Consider the following 17,862-nt stretch of genomic DNA (forward strand, 5'->3'; position numbering starts at 1 on the left):
AAAACTACTTAACAAGCAACAAAATGTAATATTATGTTTTTAAAAAGTCAGTAGTAAGTCTAATTTTTTCACTCAAAATATACGAAACATATACTTTTTACCTGCAAATTACAACTTTTGGGATGAAACAATTCTTTAAATTTTGTGCTACTTGATCTGTTTTGGTTGTATTATTCCTAATATAATAAAAGTTTCTATCATTCTATATTAATGTCATGGCTGATTTTATTTGGTGATACTTGTTTTTTTCCCTATTAAGCATTGAACTGAATTAATAATTCTTGAATGTGTAACAATTGTGAAACTGAAAGAACAAAATGAGGATACCCTTCCAATAAGTTAATATCACACTGTTGAGGCTTAAAATGTTAGTCAGTTCAGGGTAAATGGAAAGGAAATTTCTAAATAAAACCAGTGGAAAAATTTAATTACGGGTGTGTGTGTGTGTGTTTGGGTGTGTGTGTGCATAGGTGCCACAGTGCACATATGGAAGTCTGAGGATAAGTTTTTGGAACTGGTTCTCTCCTTCCATTGTGTGTGTTCCAGTGATCCAGTTTGGTCGTCAGGCTTGGAGGCAGGTGCCTTTGCCTACTGAGCGAACTGCCCAGCCCCTCACTGGGACACTTTTAGTCATATATATAAAATGAATGAACTTTGATTATATCCAGCTCTGTTTCCTATTTCAACTCTGGTATTTTCCTTCTGCCCCTTCTCTAAACAACACCTATATTTGTGCTCCCAATGCCACAAACGAAAGGCAAACGTGGTCTTGTCTGATTTATTTCACTTAACATGATTTCTAGCTCCATCTGTGTACCTGCAAATGATATTATCTTCTTTTTCTTGACGGCTGAATAATAATCCAGTGTGCCACCTTTTTTTTTTCTTCCATTGATGGGCACCTAGTCTGACCATGCCACTTGGCTATTTTAAATGATGCTGTGTTAAACATGGATGTGCAGACATTTCAATTGTATGTTGCCTTGGATTCCTTGGGTATGTAGCCAATTGTGACATGTCTGGATAATACGATAGATCTATCTCTAAGTTTTTGTTGTTTTGTTTATTTGTTTGTTTTTTGAGGACCCTCCATACTGAAAGCAAAAACACACAAGACTCTAAACTACTAGAAGGGGTGAGACAATAGACTGAGGTCAAAGAGTTCAAAGGTTGTATGCTTGGGATAGGGAAAGACTCGAGAGGGGAAATTAACACTTCTGTGAAAAACCATGCTAGATTAAATAAAACAATATTGATAGCTGCAGATTATGCTAAAAAGGAAAACCATAAATAATAAAAAGATGAATGAGACAAAATAATTCCACAGGAGTGGTGCCACCTGAACTAGATTTGGAAACTTTGTTAACATTTAGATACCTCAAAATAATAGCAGGGACATGGGGAAATGGCTCAGCGGGTAAAGAGCTTGCTGCAAACACAAGGACCAGTGGAAGCCTGGTTACTGTGCTGTACCTGTAATCCAAGGGTCGGAAGTGGGGAGGAAGTCATCCTGAAGTTCACTGCCTGGGCAGTCTAGATCAAATTGTAAGTTCCAAGTTTATCGTGAGATCCTGCCTCAGAAAGTGAGATGAAGAGTTATAGAAGGCAGCACATGATGTGGATCTCTGCCGTGCGCGCCTGCGCACACGTACACCCCCACACACGATGAGGTTAAGATGTATAAAAAATTAAGAAAAATATAGAAAAACCGTTCTCTGGACAGAAAAAGCCCAAGAGCTCAAATATTTTTAAATGGAAGGGCATGCTCTAATGCAGTTGTAGCTTTAATGACCCAAAAGTCACAATATTCCTTTTACAAGGACCTTTGAGGTAATCCTTAAGGTGTTTTAAGGATTCTGTGCTGGCTAGTCTTACGTCAACTTGATACACAAGAGTTATCTGAACTAGTTACTGATTCGGAGAGCCCCATTATCCCTGGGCTGGCAGTCCTGGGTTCTATAAGAAAGCAGGCAGGGCAAGCCAGTAAACAGCATCCCTCCATGGCCTTCGCATAAGCTCCTGCCTCCAGGTTTCTGCCTTGTAAGTGGCAGGTCGCCAACAGGGTCGCTAAACAAGAGCAGAAAGACTTAGAGCCAAGGGTACAGGCCCCAAGGCGACCTCACTCTACATCAATTCCACACCAACACCACTGCCTGCGCAGGCGCAGGCGCTCGGCAAAGCCACACCGGAAGTTCTCTTTGTGCCCCGGATGTGCCTCGGCAGCGATGGTTGCCAGGCGACGGGAGCTTCTCTGAGCCGCTGGTGCTCGCGAATGGAGGTGTAGAACCCGTTATGTATTGTGCCGCGGGTCGTCTTCTCTGAGTTCCCACGATGTTCTTCTACCTGAGCAAGAAAGTGAGCTTCCCCGGGGCCCTCCAGCGCGCCGCCTCCATTCCTGCATCCTCCCGGGACTGCAGGCGGCTGTCCCCGCAGGTTTTCCATCTCCCTGTCACCTATCTCCTTCGGCGGGTCTCTGAGCCTCGGTAGTCCTTGGCCGAGCAAAGCAGCTTTTTCTCAGGATTCTTCCGCATTCCTGCTCTCTCTAGACTCTTGAGTGACAAACAGCAGATGATAGATGACCACAACGATAAGCGTGTGGGGAGAAGGGAGTAAGAACGGGGAGAAGGGAGTAAGAGCAATGATAAGGATTTATGTCTCATTTCCCGACTTCAAAGAATCCACGAGGTGATTTTTACCTCTGGCTTCCTTGGCAATCGCTTTCCTTCCTTTATGTGCTCTTCTTTACAGAATACTAGAGCTTGGGACATTTAAGAGTACCACCGTCATTTTCATAATAGCTCATTTTTTTTTTTCTGCAGGACTTTACTCTTTCTCTCTCCCCCCTTCACGCTCTTTTTTGAGACAGGATATTGCTGTGTATCCCAGGCCAGCTCCCAACTCCTGTCTAAGTCTCCCAAGTGTCAACACGGGCCACAAGAAGTTCGAGTAGGTTTCTTTTTGGGAGATGCTCCTCAGTGTTGATATCTCCTGGATGGTGACCTTCCAAGTCCGTCGTGCAAAGCTGGTACCTCTGTGATTCTTGTTACAGATTGCTGTTCCTAATAATGTGAAGCTGAAGTGTATATCCTGGAACAAGGACCAAGGGTTCATAGCATGTGGTGGTGAGGATGGATTACTTAAAGTTTTGAGATTAGAAACACAGACAGGTAAGTGATCATTGCCAGTACAGATGTGTACAATTGGCAGGGGAAAAAAAAAAAAGTGACTGGTGTAATTTATTCAGTGAAACCGGCTCGTGGTATTTGTCATTATGAAGTTTGCAGTTTTTAAAAAGATTTGTTTTTATGTGTATGGATGTTTTGCCTTTTGTAACATGCATACAGTGCCTGTAGAGGCCAGAAGAGGGCACAGGATTCTTTGGAACTATAGTTACAGATGGTTTGTCGGTGCTGAGAAAAGACCATCCGTTCTCTTCAAGAGCAACACATGTTCCCCACCACTGAGCTATCTCTCTAGCCCCCACTTTAACTGTTTTTGAGACAGGGTTTACCATTAGCCTGGGAAGTTACCATGTAGGTCAGGTTGCCTAGAAACTTCCAGGGACCCATTGGTCTGCCTCCTGTCTCATCAGATCTGAGATTACAGGTGCATGCTCTGATACCTAGGTTTTGTATGGGTTCTGGGGATATGAGCTCAGGTCCTCACAGGTGTACATTAAGTGATTTCCTGAGTAAATCAGCTTCTCAGTTCCTAAGTGCTTTATTTATTGGCATATTCTTTCACCAGGCCTTTTAGATTCAGCGGTTGCTGATAATGTGCTTTTTGTAAGATGTATATTAGTATTATCAGATTTTGTTATCATGCCAGCTTGGTCTTATTTCCACTTGATCTTTAAAAAAGTATCACACACACACACTTTTTTGGGGGGATTCAAGTTAGGGTTTTTTGTTGTAGCCCTGGCTTTCCTGAAACTCACTCTGTAGATGGGGTTTATCTTGAACTCAGTGGGATAACAGGCATGCACCACTGTACCAGTGTTAGTGTTTATTCTTTCTTTCTTTTAAAAAAAAGATTGTATTTATTTTATGTATATGAGTGCTCCATTTGCATGTACACCTGTATGCCAGGAGAGGGCACTAGATCATATATAGACGCTTGTGAGCCACCATGGAGTTGCTGGGAATTGAACTCAGGACCTCTGGAAGGAAGAGCAGCCAGTGCTCTTAACCTCTGAGCCATCTCTCCAGCCCATGTTTATTCTTTCTTAATTGGTACAGTGTTTTGTTGAGGAAGTTCTTGAGAAGCAACCAGGTAAATAGAACTAGTGGTTGTAGAAACCCCTTGAGGTACTTTTCTCTGACTGCTTTCAGAATAAAGAATATTTTTCATAGGTCTTTAAAAATGCTTTGATTATTTTTACTTTATGTGCATTGGTGTTTTGTCTACATGTATGTCTGTGTCAGACACCCTGGAACTGGAGTTATAGACAGTTATGAGCTGCCGTGTGGGTGCTGGAAACTGAACTGGGTCCTTTGGGAGAACAGCCCATGCTCTTAGCCACAAGCCGTCTTTCCAGCCCCCTCATAGTATCTTAGAAAGCAGATTTCTTAAGGATTGAGTTTCGTAATTACCATCTTCACAATCCCTAAGGTTACCATGACATTTGTATATTTAAAATAAATGTTTTAGGTGCAACACATTTTCTAAACAACCGTAAAGTGTACAGTTCTTGTAATTTCATCCAAAGATGTCATGACCTTTCTTGTGGCTGTCCCTGCAGCTCCACACGAGGCCATGTCCTCCGGTGGTCTGCACAAGCCCTCTTTTGGTCCTTGGAAGGTGTGGTCTTTGCACTCGCTGTTTGTTATCCTGGAAGAGCAGTCATTTCCTGCATTTCTTTGCCACGTGTGTCATATCAGCTAAAATATTATTTCTTCAGAAAGCTTCCCTGGTGGCCCACTTCAGTCTAAATGAACTCTTTTAATTAGTTACTGTCTGTTATTTTGTCTCTACTTTCCCAATTTATAATTATATGTATATAATATCTGCTAAAATATTATTTCATCAGAAAGCTTCCCTGGTGGCCCACTTCAGTCTAAATTAACTGTTTTAATTAGTTACTGTCTGTTATTTTGTCTCTTCTTTCCCAGTTTATAATTATATGTATGTAATATCTGACCCTCCCACTACCATAAAATATAAGCCTTCTAAAAGGGTAAATAACAATTTTGTTTATTTTATAGCCAGAACATCCCATAGTGCCTAGACACTGTATATATCCATTAACTTTTTGTTGAATGAATGAATAAACGTGCAAGTTTAGCATGACATTCTAGGAAACATAGTAAAAACTGGATTCTAAAATCTTGACTATTAGTACTTTACAAGTTTTTTACTGATCTTAATTTATGTCCTTAGACATTTCTATTTATGTTTTTTAATGAAAATATTAAGTAATGGTGGTTATATATTTAATACACTGAGCTAATAGTCTTTACACAGTTTGCTTTATTTTGCTAGAATAATGTCTTGCAAGGGATCCATACATTATTGCTCACATTTGTACCAGGAGAAAAACAGGTCAGAATAAAGAACACTTAAAAAAATCACATATTACCTCATAAATACACACTCTTCCTATAACTCAGGACATGCCAAAATCTTGTAATCTTTTACATATTTAACCATAGGTTTTGTTGTTGTTGTTTGCTTGTTTTAGAGGACTCAAAATTGAGAGGCTTGGCAGCCCCTAGTAACCTTTCCATGAACCAGAATCTGGAAGGGCATAGTGGTGAGTCATTTAACCTTGCTTGTTTGTTTTTTGTTTTTCCAGATATGGTTTCGCTGTGTAGCCTTTGCTGTCCTGGAACTTCCTTTGTAGATGACGCTGGCCTCAAACTCAGGAAGATACCCCTGTCTCTGCCTTCCAAGTACTGGAATTAAAGACATGTGCCACCACTGCCCAGCTACATTTAACTTTTTAATTTTTCATGTTTGAATAGCATTTGGACATTTTAGGTCTCCATCTACTTAATGTAAAAATGTCAAACAAATATGTTACATTAAATACTATTATTTAAAAATAATAGTAAAGTAATTATTTTTATTGAGACACAATTCATATGTGGACTATTCAACACTTTTACAGAAATTAAATATCATCTCTGATAAATCTGAAAAAAAAAAAAAACCTGGCTGTTGATTTATATGTTGCAAACTTGTGTATTTGTCTGGGAATTGTAAATATATTATTCTCTTAAAGGACCTGTTGTATGATTTCAAGTCAAAGGAGACAAAAAAGATATAAAAACAATAATTTAGTCCTTGGGTGTGGGCCTAGAGTGGGGAAAACAAGTGCCTTTTAGGGCACTGCTTTGACAGTTGGTGATATTTTAATGGGCTGTATTAGCTGATATTTCATCAGTGTTCATTTGTAATATGGATTGTAAAAAGATACCATTAGGAAATACACACTAAAATATTTAGGGATAAGAAAATGAAATCAGTCCGTCATAACCCAGAGGCTTAAGATGTACTCAGGAGTGTGGAACAGAGTGGGAACGGGCATAGAAAGAGAAAATAAATTACAGGATGTGCCAATCAAGAGCGGCTTGGCATCCTTAGACATTTCTATCCTTGGGAGTCAGGCCAGTTTGGTAATCATGGCTTTATCTGTTCCACATTAGTTCTGTGGCAGCGCTGTTAGCTGGTTGTCAGAGGGGCCCCTGAAGATGTAAGGCTGGGGTACATATGAAAGGGGATTTTGCATTGTTACACATAATTAGTAATATCAGTAACTGTATCCCATGAATATTTTTTGTATTCATATTTTAATTTTAGTGTTTAAGACTGACTATGCACAGACTATTGATTTTAATGTCCTCGTGGTGTTCATTTACACAAAGACACACATTTGAATGAATGATAGTCATGCTAGCGTTTCTGAATGTTTTGTTTTAATGTTCTAGGTGCTGTTCAGGTTGTAACATGGAATGAACAGTATCAGAAGCTGACTACCAGTGATCAAAATGGGCTTATCATTGTCTGGATGCTATATAAAGGTATATTAGGAGAGCGGCTTAAAGAATGCTTGTGTGTGTGTGTGTGTGTGTGTGTGTGTGTGTGTGTGTGTGTGTGTCTGCACGCTTGTGTGTGGGCATATGTATACATACCTTGGAGGTCAGAAGAGGGTATCAGGTCCAGTGAAGCTGGAGCTACTGGCCATTGTGAGTTGCTTGATGGGGATGCTGGGAATTGAACTCTAGTCCTCTGCAAGAGTAGCAAGAACTGCCGTCCACTGAGTCATCCCTCTAGCCTGTGAGAGCGTCTCTAAAGTTTTTAATCTGTGGTTTAATGTGCCAGACACATGGAGGCCAGAGGACACTTTGTGGGAATTGGTTCTCTTCACCATGTGGGACCCCAGGATTGAACTAAGGTTGTCAGGCTTGGCAACGAGCTCCTTCCCCTGTGAGCCATCTCTGTGGCTCAGGAGTGCTGCTTTGATCTTTCACAGACCAGAGTCTGAGCACAGTGTTTGGAAGGGGAAATATCATTTCTGAAATATACTTGAAACCAGCAGGAAGACTTCACCCCGTTCTTTGATCTGTGACCCTGCATTAGGACAGTGAATTAGGTGACTGTTGACATTACTACAATTAGAATAGTTTCCATATAAAATAACTATCCTCCTAGATTTCCAATAAGAATGAATTCCTTTGTGGCCAGCTGGAATTAATATTAGATAAAAAACATATTTATGAAGAAGTCAAAGGCAAGACTTCCTTTACTGTATTTTTTTTTTTTTTTTTTTGTGGATTCATCTCATCACTGATGAATGACTCACAACTTGTGCCTCTTGTCTCTAAGAGAATTGGTGGGGGATAGTTAGGGGAGGGGAAAGGAAGAGAAGGATTAACTTAGATGCATCTCTATTACTGGAAAAACAACTCAGTACACACACACACACACACACACACACACACATATATTTTTTATTTTATTTTATTTTTTGGTTTTTCAAGACAGGGTTTCTCTGTGTAGCCTTGGCTCTCCTGGACTCACTTTGTAGACAAGGCTGGCCTCAAACTCACATCGATTCACCTGCCTCTGCCTCCTGAGTGCTGGGATTAAAGGCGTGGGCCACCCCGCTTGGCTCATATATATTTTCTTAAGGCTGAGAAAGGCTTAGTTAAATATGTATAGTTGTAAAAAGACTCCAGATACCTCATTTTCAAATTTTTTTTTAAGATTTATTTTAATAATGTGTATGTGTGTGCCCATCTGGTGGGAGTCTGTGCATGTGAGTATAGGTGCTGGAGGAAACCGGAGGCATTAGATCCCTCTAGAATTGGAGTTGTAGGTAGTCTGAGCTACCTTGCTTGGGTGCTGGAATTGAACTTGGGTCCTCTAGAAGAGCAGGTGTACATGCTCTTACGTGCTGAGCCATCTCTTCAGCCCCCAGTTATAAATTCTTCTGCAAAAATATCAAGTCGTACCTAAACCTTACTTTTAACATTTGCATGCCTCTGTGTGTGTGTGTGTATTGTGCGTCCAGCATGTTAAAGTGTTCATATATTGTGTGTGCCCAACATGTTACAGTGTGTGTGCATAGATGAAGGACAATGTTTGAAAGTCATTTCTCTCCTGCCATGTGAGTTCCAGGCGTGTGGGATGGAGCACTGGTCCTCAGCCTTGGGGGCAAGCACTGTTACCTGCTGAGCTATCTCCCCGAATCCAAGTTTAAACAATTCAAAAACAGGCTGCACTTTAACTAGCATTCTACATGCTTTAATGTAATTTGCTTATATTAATAATAATTGATTTAATAATTAATCACTACAGGAGCTTATGCACCATGTGAAGCTGTCCTTGTCGCACTTGTCCTCCCTCACTCTCTGAAATGCTCTCTGGGTGGAAGAGCTGAGCTTTCAGAACAGTCATCTATTTTAGTCCTAAAGAAGCAAATGGCATTTCATTTTCTTAATTGACAAGATGAGAGAAAGAATAAATAAGAGAGGAACATTTGCTGTATTTTCTATGATAATCTTGAAGCAATTAGGAGTAATACCTAATCAGACTTGTGTTTATGGTGTGGATCTGAAGCTTCAAAGCTAAATGCCTGAGGGTATAGAACATTTTACAATCATTTATCCAACAGTGCAGTTTTAGAAGTTAGAGCATGCGCGCTCTCTTTCTCTCTTTCATTTTTACTTTTTTTTTTTTTTTTTTTTTTGAGAGGGTCTTGCTATATGCAACCCAACCTGGCCTTAAATGCATGATCCTCTTGTTTCAGTCTTCAAGATAGCCCTGGCTGTCCCGGAACTTGTTCTGTAGACCAGGCTGGCCTTGAACTCACAGAGATCCGCCTGCCTCTGCCTCCCGAGCGCTGGGATTACAGGCGTGCGCCCCCACTTGATAAATGTGAAGGTTTTGACTGTAGTGCTTTTTTTTGAATTTGTGAACACAGGCTCCTGGTATGAGGAGATGATCAACAACCGCAACAAGTCCGTGGTCCGCAGCATGAGCTGGAATGCCGACGGGCAGAAGATCTGCATAGTGTACGAGGACGGGGCTGTGATAGTCGGCTCCGTGGATGGTAAGCCACTCCCGAGGCACTGGCCAGAGACTAGCACTGACTGATTGCCTTTGCCACTCCCGAGGCACTGGCCAGAGACTAGCACTGACTGATTGCCTTTGCCACTCCCGAGGCACTGGCCAGAGACTAGCTCTGACTGATTGCCTTTGCCACTCCCGAGGCACTGGCCAGAGACTAGCACTGACTGATTGCCTTTGCCACTCCCGAGGCACTGGCCAGAGACTAGCACTGACTGATTGCCTTTGCCACTCCCGAGGCACTGGCCAGAGACTAGCACTGACTGATTGCCTTTGAAGATTTAAGTTAATTGTCATTCTGATTGAAAAATAGACACTAAGGAAGACAACCCTGTCATATGATTTGGTACCATTAGGGACCACCTTGTGGTTCTAACCTCTTACCTTCTCAAGACTAATCTGTTGTTTCACTTTCCCACGGTGGTTCTGAAAACAGGTCACTTAATTTCTCAATACTATTTTAAGTATGGCCTTTATATAATTGATTAGATTAGGTTGTACAGAAATGTAGATTTTAGTTTCAAAAGTATAAAATTACAAAAATTTGTATTTCTAAATTGAACAGAACATGCCATTGACATATTTTATAGCCTGAAATATCCCTTTGTTTCAGATTATAGTACACAGATGAGACTGTCTTCTGTGAGTCTACATCTTCTTTTTAATATAAGAAAACATTTTATGCAGAGATTGGTTTAAAATCATTTTCATATATTCATTTGTGTGTTTGTTGCTGTCACCTAATGTTGCTGAGAGCCTTGGAAGCAATAGTTGTAGTGTAGGAATTCATGGCACAGCAGTGAAAACTGTTCCTGACCCACATCAGAAGTGACGATAAGGAAATAGGCAGTCCCTGAAAAGCACGAGGGATTGTGGGATGACACGTAGAAACGCCACCCGACGCAGATGGGAAGAGATCAGGGAGGGCTCCCTGGAGGAGGAGTGTGTGTGTGTGTGTGTGTGTCTGTGTGTGTGTGTGTGTGTCTGTGTGCACACTGAGGCATTAGCCACCGGTAGGTTGGTTGATGAATGGCATGTCTCAGGGCTAAGGAATAGCTTTGGAGGAGAAAAGAACTTCACAAAAGACACTGAAAACAGAAGTCTTGGAGACAAAGGGTCTCCTTTGTGGAAGTAAGGACTATTAAGGAGGAGGGTGTGGTCCAAAAAGACAGGAAAAGCATAGGATAAGACCCCTTGTCTGTTGGGTTCAGCAACAGGCAGGCATGGCCTCCATATGATCTAGTGGAGTTTGGGCAGAAGGTAGAGTGGGGTGACTTGAGGGTTGAGGGGATGGTAAGGAAGCGAACCCTGCACTACTGTGTGAGTCTGTGAGAGGGTGGCTGGAAGCTTGGTAGGAATAGGGCGGTGCTAGAGAGGAGGGTGAGGTCGGAAGCGGTTTCTGTTAGGAGATAGATACATATGCAAACATTTGTAAGCAAGGACTTGGAAAGAAGAGTTGGAAGGAAAGGGAAGTGAGGGTAATCTCCAGGGAGATCTTTGCAGAGTTGGGAAGGGGTGATCCTAGGCCTGGATGGAAGGACTGGTCACAGAGGAGCTTAACTGGGGAGCTGCCGTTTCCGTTGCTGGCACAGCAGGAAGGACCAGCTTGGATTCACTTACTGCTCAGGATGTTTGAGGATGTGAAGGGATGAAGGCCTTCGAGAGAGCTTGTATTTGTTTCTAGAGTAGATGACTCATCTCATAATTGGGAGTGAGCTCCTTCCGGCCTTGGGGTCCAGAAGAGGAGACAGTTTGAGACAGCTTCTATTGAAAAGGTCTCACTGTTACTTAGCTTATATTAGTGCTAATAAATATTTATTGACCATGCACAAATGCTATGAGGATTATGAGCAGTCTTTAGGGAAATCAAGATTCAAAAGCCATTGTTGGAGGATGGCGGTTCTGAGCTGGTAATAACTGTCTCTGCTTTGTTTTAGGGAATCGGATCTGGGGGAAAGATCTGAAGGGAATACAGCTGTGCCATGTAACCTGGTCTGCAGATAGTAAAATCTTGCTTTTTGGAATGGCAAATGGAGAAATACACATTTATGATAATCAAGGAAATTTTATAGTAAGTATATATGTTCATTATTCTATTAGTATAAGTTTCTATGATTATTTTAGATGCCATTTATATATGTATGCCATTATTATGGTAGTTAACAGTAGTTTATAGAATTTGTCTTCAATACTGTTTTAATTTTCTAATCATCTTAAAAGTTAGAAGAGGGCTGGAGAGATGGCTCAGTGGTTAAGAGCATTGACTGCTCTTTCAGAGGTCCTGAGTTCAATTCCCAGCAACCACATGCTGGCTCACAACCATCTATAATGAGATATGGTACCCTCTTCTGGTGTGCAGGCACACATGCAGGCAAAACACTGTATATGTAATAAATATATAAACCTTTAGTTAAAAAAAAGTTAAAAGAAGAAAACCTTAGTTTTTCTTGTGGGTGTGGTGTGGTACTTCAGATGTGAATGGCTCCCATAGGCTCATATATTTGAACGCTTAGTCACCAGGGAGTAGAGCTGTTTGGGAAGGACTAGGAGGTATGGTCTTGTTGGAGGAGGCATGTCACTGGGGGTGGGCTTTAGTTTCCAAAGTCCATGTCAGGTCTCTCTGTGTGTCTTTGTCTCTGCCTCTGCCCCCCCCCCCCTCTCTCTCTCTCTCTCTCTCTCCCTCCCCCTGGGGATCAGGATGCAAAGCTCCCAGTGCTCTGGTGCTGGCCTTGCCTGTCTGCTTCCTGTCATGATGATCATGGACAAACCCTGTAAAACTATAAAAAGCTTCCAATTAAGTCTTTCTTTTGGTGGTGCATGCCTTTAATCCCAGCACTTGGGAGGCAGAGGCAGGAGATCTCTGAGTTTGAGCCCAAACTGGTCTACAGAGCTAGTTCTAGGATAGCCAGGGCTACACAGGGAAACCCTGTATCAAAAAAACAAAAGAAATAAGAAGAGTTGCCTTGGTTATGGTGTCTCTTTACAGCAGTAGAACACTAACCAAGGCAGGGGTGGAGGCTAGTTGTTGTTTTGAGAGAGAGTCTTATGTAGACCAGGCTGGAACTTGCTGCATAGCTGAAGTTTTGATTCTCCTGTCCTCACCTCCTGGGTTCTAGAGTAGAGCACCTCCACCAAGCTCAGACTATTGCAGGCACTGGGTCTAGTGCAATGGCTGCTTGAATGCCAGGCAAGCATTCTACTAAACTACAGTCCTAGCCCAAGTTCAGTTCCTTTAAGGCGAATTAAGGTAGCAGAGTGCAGCCTTTAGTCCTGATTTCCTGTTGCTGCATGGGACAAGATGACAGTGCATTGGAGCGGAAGGATAATATGTTGTGTAAGTTTCTTTTTAAGTTTCTGCTGCCTGAATCAAAGTTTTGATGCAGGGTACCCAAGATATTGTGGCAACGAGAGCTTGTGAAAAGATTTAATACATATGAGGGATTCTCAGTTTCTAGAAAGTAGGGAACGCAGAGTAGGTGTGGTGGTTAGTGCTGGTTGCCAGCCTGGCATCATCTACAGCCACCTGGGAGACAAACCTCAGGCCACGCATGAGAGGGATTATCCAGCTTAGGTGTACCCTCCCAGGGTGTCTCTGAGTGATGCATTGTGGTGTAGGAGGAACTCTGGGTGGGGCCATTCCCTGTGCTGCATCCATCCCTCGGCTTTCTGACTGCAGATGCTTAGAGATCCTGCTGTGATGGGCTGCACTCTTGAACCTTGGCCTGAAACGAGGCCCTTTCCATCAAATTGCCCTTGTCAGGGTATTTCATCAAACAACTGGAAAGGAAACAGACAGTGAGCTTGGGTAGCATGATCTGGAGAAAGTTCTGCCTTTGAGAGATGTAGCCATGCTAGATTTCTTATCTATTGATATGTCAGCCTTGTTTGTAGGAAAAATCATATCTCATAGTCCACTTCCTGGTGGAAGTAAAATTCCTAAGTGTTTCTTTCTCTTTTCCTTCCCTTTTCTCATCCCTTCCCTCCGCCTCCCCTCCCCTTCACTTCCCTTTCTTTTCCCCTTCCCTTTCCCTCCCTCCCTCTCTTCCTTCTCCCTCCCTTCCCACCTTCTTTTTTTGAGACGTGATCTTACTACATAGCCCAGGCTGGCTTTGAATCTATGATCGTCTACTGTCATTTGTGTCTCATCCAAAACTCTGACCTTGGGCAGTGAGTGGGCCTGGAGGTCACATCTTGTGTGGGGATGGGAGGTGGGGTGGGTGTGTCTCCGTGGTCCTGCTACAGCCTTCCAGCTGCCAGCTCCATGGGCTTCAGCTCCAACTCCGCTGTGCGGCTGAATGGATTGTGGCCAGGCACAGTTGCTGCTGGGACAGCTGCTCTTGGTTACCTGCCTTACAAAAAGTTCTACATTAAAGCTAATCACACCAAAGCTGTGGTGAGCCTTCAGGTCCACAAAGACCACCCAAAGGTGGTGCATGCTTTTGACATGGAGGGTCTAGGAGATAAAGCCATGTACTGCCTCTGCTGGAGGTCCAAAAAGTTTCTGTTCTGTGACCTCACATAAAGCACAACGAAGAGCCTGGAGACAGCGTGGGGCCTCTGATCACCAGGAAAAAAGAAGCTTCATGGACAGTTGCCTTGCTGCACCCCAGCGTGTTGTGATGTCACTTGATCATTTAAGTAGAATGGCACCCACTCTGTCTGATTGGCCTCCCCGGCTTCTAGATGTGGTTGGTACTTTGCAAATCACAGCTTTCATATTCACGGCATCCTCCTTGCTATTGGAACAGTCTGGTACACATTTGTTGAAAGAAGAAGAAAAGGCTAAATCAACCTCATGGTATAGGGGTTACTTTGGTCTTGTAAGGATCCGTTCCTTTAAAATAATGGTTGTAGAATATAGCTGTATCTGAGGCTAATGTATTAAATTATTCTCAAAATCATGTACATGTACATTGTACTTAAGTTTAAGGGGGAAAATCACCTTTTCATGACTTAGCTAACATAGAAAGTAATACAGTGTGACGAAGTTGCATTGATTTTTTTTTTTTTTTTTTTTAATGGCATAGGTGAAACCTGCCATGACCTTCCTGGCTGAGGTGATGACATGGATTCAGCTTGTGTGTCTTAATGTTTTCAGTCAGAATTAATTGAATGTTACTTTCTTTAACGTCACCCAGGTCAACAATAAAGGGGCAACAACTTCAAAAGAACAAAAATGAAAAAACAAAAAACACCTCTGACCTTGGCAGGGGGAGGAGAGCAGGGACTGCCTCTGACATGAACTCTGGTACCCATGATTTGATCACTGCCTCTTGATGGGGCACACAGAGGAAGGGGATGCAGGCTATCCTGATGAGGCCTGATAGGCTGTGGTCATATGGTGGGGGAGGAGGTCCCCTGTTAGAGGCCTGGGGGAGGGGAATAGGGCGGAAGAGGGAAGGAGGATGGGAAAGGGAAGGTAAGAATGAGGGGATAACAATTGGAATGTAATATGAATAAATTATAATAAATAAAGAAATCCCTCTGTGAGTGCAGTTTTTTGTTTGTTATTTTATGTTTTGAGATTAGGTCTCCCTATATTATTGAGACTGACCTTGTACTTGCCATGTAGCCCAGGCTGACCTCAAATTTGAGATCTTGCTGCCTCAGTCCCTGGAGTGCTGGGATAGCAAGCAGGGCCACACTCACTTGTTTGTGGTTTTGTCCTTATTTTATACATAGGGAGAGGTGGAAAGGCAGGGAAGTAACTTATCTAGGTTTGGTGAACCAGTAAGTTATGAAACATGCATTTGCAGCCAGGTTTCAAGTCTTATTTTCATTGTTCTTCCTTCAATACTTGTGCAGACTCAGTCGCCAGTTTTACAGTGCAGTTACTAAGCCTAAGCTAACTACTTGTACCTAGATGAAAATGAAACTGAACTGCCTGGTGAACGTCACTGGGGCAATCAGCATTGCTGGCATTCACTGGTACCATGGTACTGAAGGCTACGTGGAGCCCGATTGCCCATGCCTGGCGATTTGTTTTGACAATGGACGATGCCAAATAATGAGACACGAGAATGACCAAAGTAAGTAGTATTTTTTTTTAAGTTGGAGAAGTTTAAACATATTTTAAAAATTATTCTTAAGATTGGGAAGTTCTCTATGCTAAGTCTCTATGCTAAGTTGTGACCACAGTTGGCATATTTGTTCTCTTTTTTTTTTTCTGACCAGATCCAGTTTTGATCGATACTGGCATGTATGTGGTTGGTGTCCAGTGGAACCACATTGGCAGTGTGTTAGCTGTGGCAGGTTCCCAGAAAGTGGTGACTCAGGACAAGGACGTCAACATTGTGCAGTTCTACACACCGTTTGGTGAGGTAAATGTGTTTTCAGATGTATCTTCCCATTTAAAGCAGGTGCAGCAGGAAGCAGGAAAATGAGTAGAAAGTCCAGCCAGCCACACTTTCTTCGAGGGACATTTGAGCAGCAGGCTCCAGATAGCAAGTGTGTGTCTGAGTAGTGCTTTATAAGTTTTTATTTTATAGTGACCATTTATAATCTGTAAGTTTAGAAAACTAAATATCTGACATAGGAAATTATCATTTACTTTATGTTCATATTTCTAGGTTTTAATATGATACTTTGAATGTCTTCAGGTATTAAACTTATGTCTGCCTGTCCTAATCAATTTTTTTTTTCACTGTGAGACAGGGCTTCACTATGTAGTTGTAGTCCTGGCTGTCCTGGAACTTGCTGTGTAGACCAGGTTGGTCTCAAACAGAAATCCACCTGCCTCTGCCTTCTGAGTGCTAGGATTAAAGGTGTACACCACCACATTTGGCATGATCATTTATTTATTAAAAACCTATCTTAATAATGAGTCACAAGTGATAGATGCTAAAATGTAAGCATTGTTTTCATAAATATACAGTATCCTTCTTAGTGGTATTATTAATAATTTAATTTTTAGAATTTTCTGGAATAGTATTGGCACATTCGAATCTTATATGTTCATTATAATACTTTACATTTCATTGGCCTGCCCCCAGCATCTAGGTACTTTGAAAGTTCCAGGAAAGCAGATGTGTTCACTGTCTTGGGAAGGAGGTGGACTGAAGATTGCTCTAGCTGTGACTCCTTTATATATTTTGCAAACATTCGACCTGATTATAAGGTATTAGGAACATTTATGAAACTATTTTTTGTTTTGTTTTTTTGAAACGAAACCTGTTATAGCTTTTAAAACAAGAAACTAGTAGAATGGGGGAGGGCTTTTGTGCACGCATCTCTTAAATTAGTAAATGGCAAGTGTTTCTTGAATGCCACATATGGTTAAATGGCTTTAAGAGTGAAGATCTCTCTGGAAACAGATGGCGCTCTCACAGGAGCAGTAGAAGGGCTATTCCAGGTGTGGCTGAGATGAAAGAGGTGAGCAAAGGAGATAAAGCAGATCCCAGCAGAGGAAGTGTTCCTGGAACCCAGGAGCCAGGGCCGTTGCTGCCAGGCAGGGACTGGGGATAAATATTCATTGTCTTCTTCTTCTTGGTGCTTTCTAATGGATAAACCCTAAAGAAACCATACAGCAAAGCAGCTCAAGGACGATGTTCACAGAAATCACCCCCCCAGGAGTAGAGAAGGGCAGAATGGATCAGAAGAGGAAAGTGAGATAAATGCTACCCTATCTAAACAAGCTTGAGCTAATCTATCTTCATGAAAATGTTAAGCAACTGAGGCACAGTGGTTTATGCTTGTAACATCATCTTGTGGGAGATGAGGGCAGAGGGGCTGTAAGTTGGATTCTATTAAAAAAAATCTCCTCAAGGTTCAGAGGTCATTAGAATGTGGGTTGGAGGTAGAGCATGCATGAGGCTCTGGGGTCTGATCATGGCACAGAACACACAGCACACACAACACACACAAAGAGCACATACGTAGCATAGCATACGCATACACAGACTACACACAAAGCACACACACGGAGCACAGCACATACACACAGCCCTCCCCCACGTACAGCACACACACAGCATACACAGCACACACAACACATGTAGCACACAAACAGTACAGCATACACATACACACACAGCACATCACAGAGCACACATACACAACACACACAGCACACATCCACAGCACACACAGAGCATACACACAGCATACACACACACCACAGCACAGCTCACACACAGCACACAGCACATACACAGGGCATACACACTGCACAGCACGTACACACACACAGCACAGCTCACACACAGCACACAGCACACACACAGGGCATACGCACCGCACAGCACACACACAGCACACGTAGCATACACATAGGCACACACAGCACACATA

The 17,862-nt window shown here is 42.3% G+C and overlaps 1 protein-coding gene and 1 pseudogene across 1 annotated transcript in view; both read left to right on the forward strand.

The window, feature by feature from the left end:
* The first annotated feature begins 2,212 nt into the window (after positions 1–2,212).
* The window catches only part of Wdr35 (WD repeat domain 35), a 56,241-nt gene continuing 40,591 nt past the window's right edge, over positions 2,213–17,862 (forward strand). Inside the window, 10 exon segments of the mRNA XM_051143400.1 lie at positions 2,213–2,355; positions 3,050–3,167; positions 5,681–5,752; positions 6,930–7,022; positions 9,428–9,556; positions 11,511–11,644; positions 15,437–15,602; positions 15,748–15,893; positions 16,566–16,644; positions 16,647–16,690. Coding sequence (XP_050999357.1) covers positions 2,332–2,355; positions 3,050–3,167; positions 5,681–5,752; positions 6,930–7,022; positions 9,428–9,556; positions 11,511–11,644; positions 15,437–15,602; positions 15,748–15,893; positions 16,566–16,644; positions 16,647–16,690 — 1,005 coding nt within the window. The 5' untranslated portion in view covers positions 2,213–2,331.
* Positions 13,835–14,193, forward strand: LOC127195244 (CDGSH iron-sulfur domain-containing protein 1-like; annotated as a pseudogene).

The sequence above is a fragment of the Acomys russatus genome, chromosome 1, assembly GCF_903995435.1.
Source record: "Acomys russatus chromosome 1, mAcoRus1.1, whole genome shotgun sequence".
Lineage (NCBI taxonomy): Eukaryota > Metazoa > Chordata > Mammalia > Rodentia > Muridae > Acomys > Acomys russatus.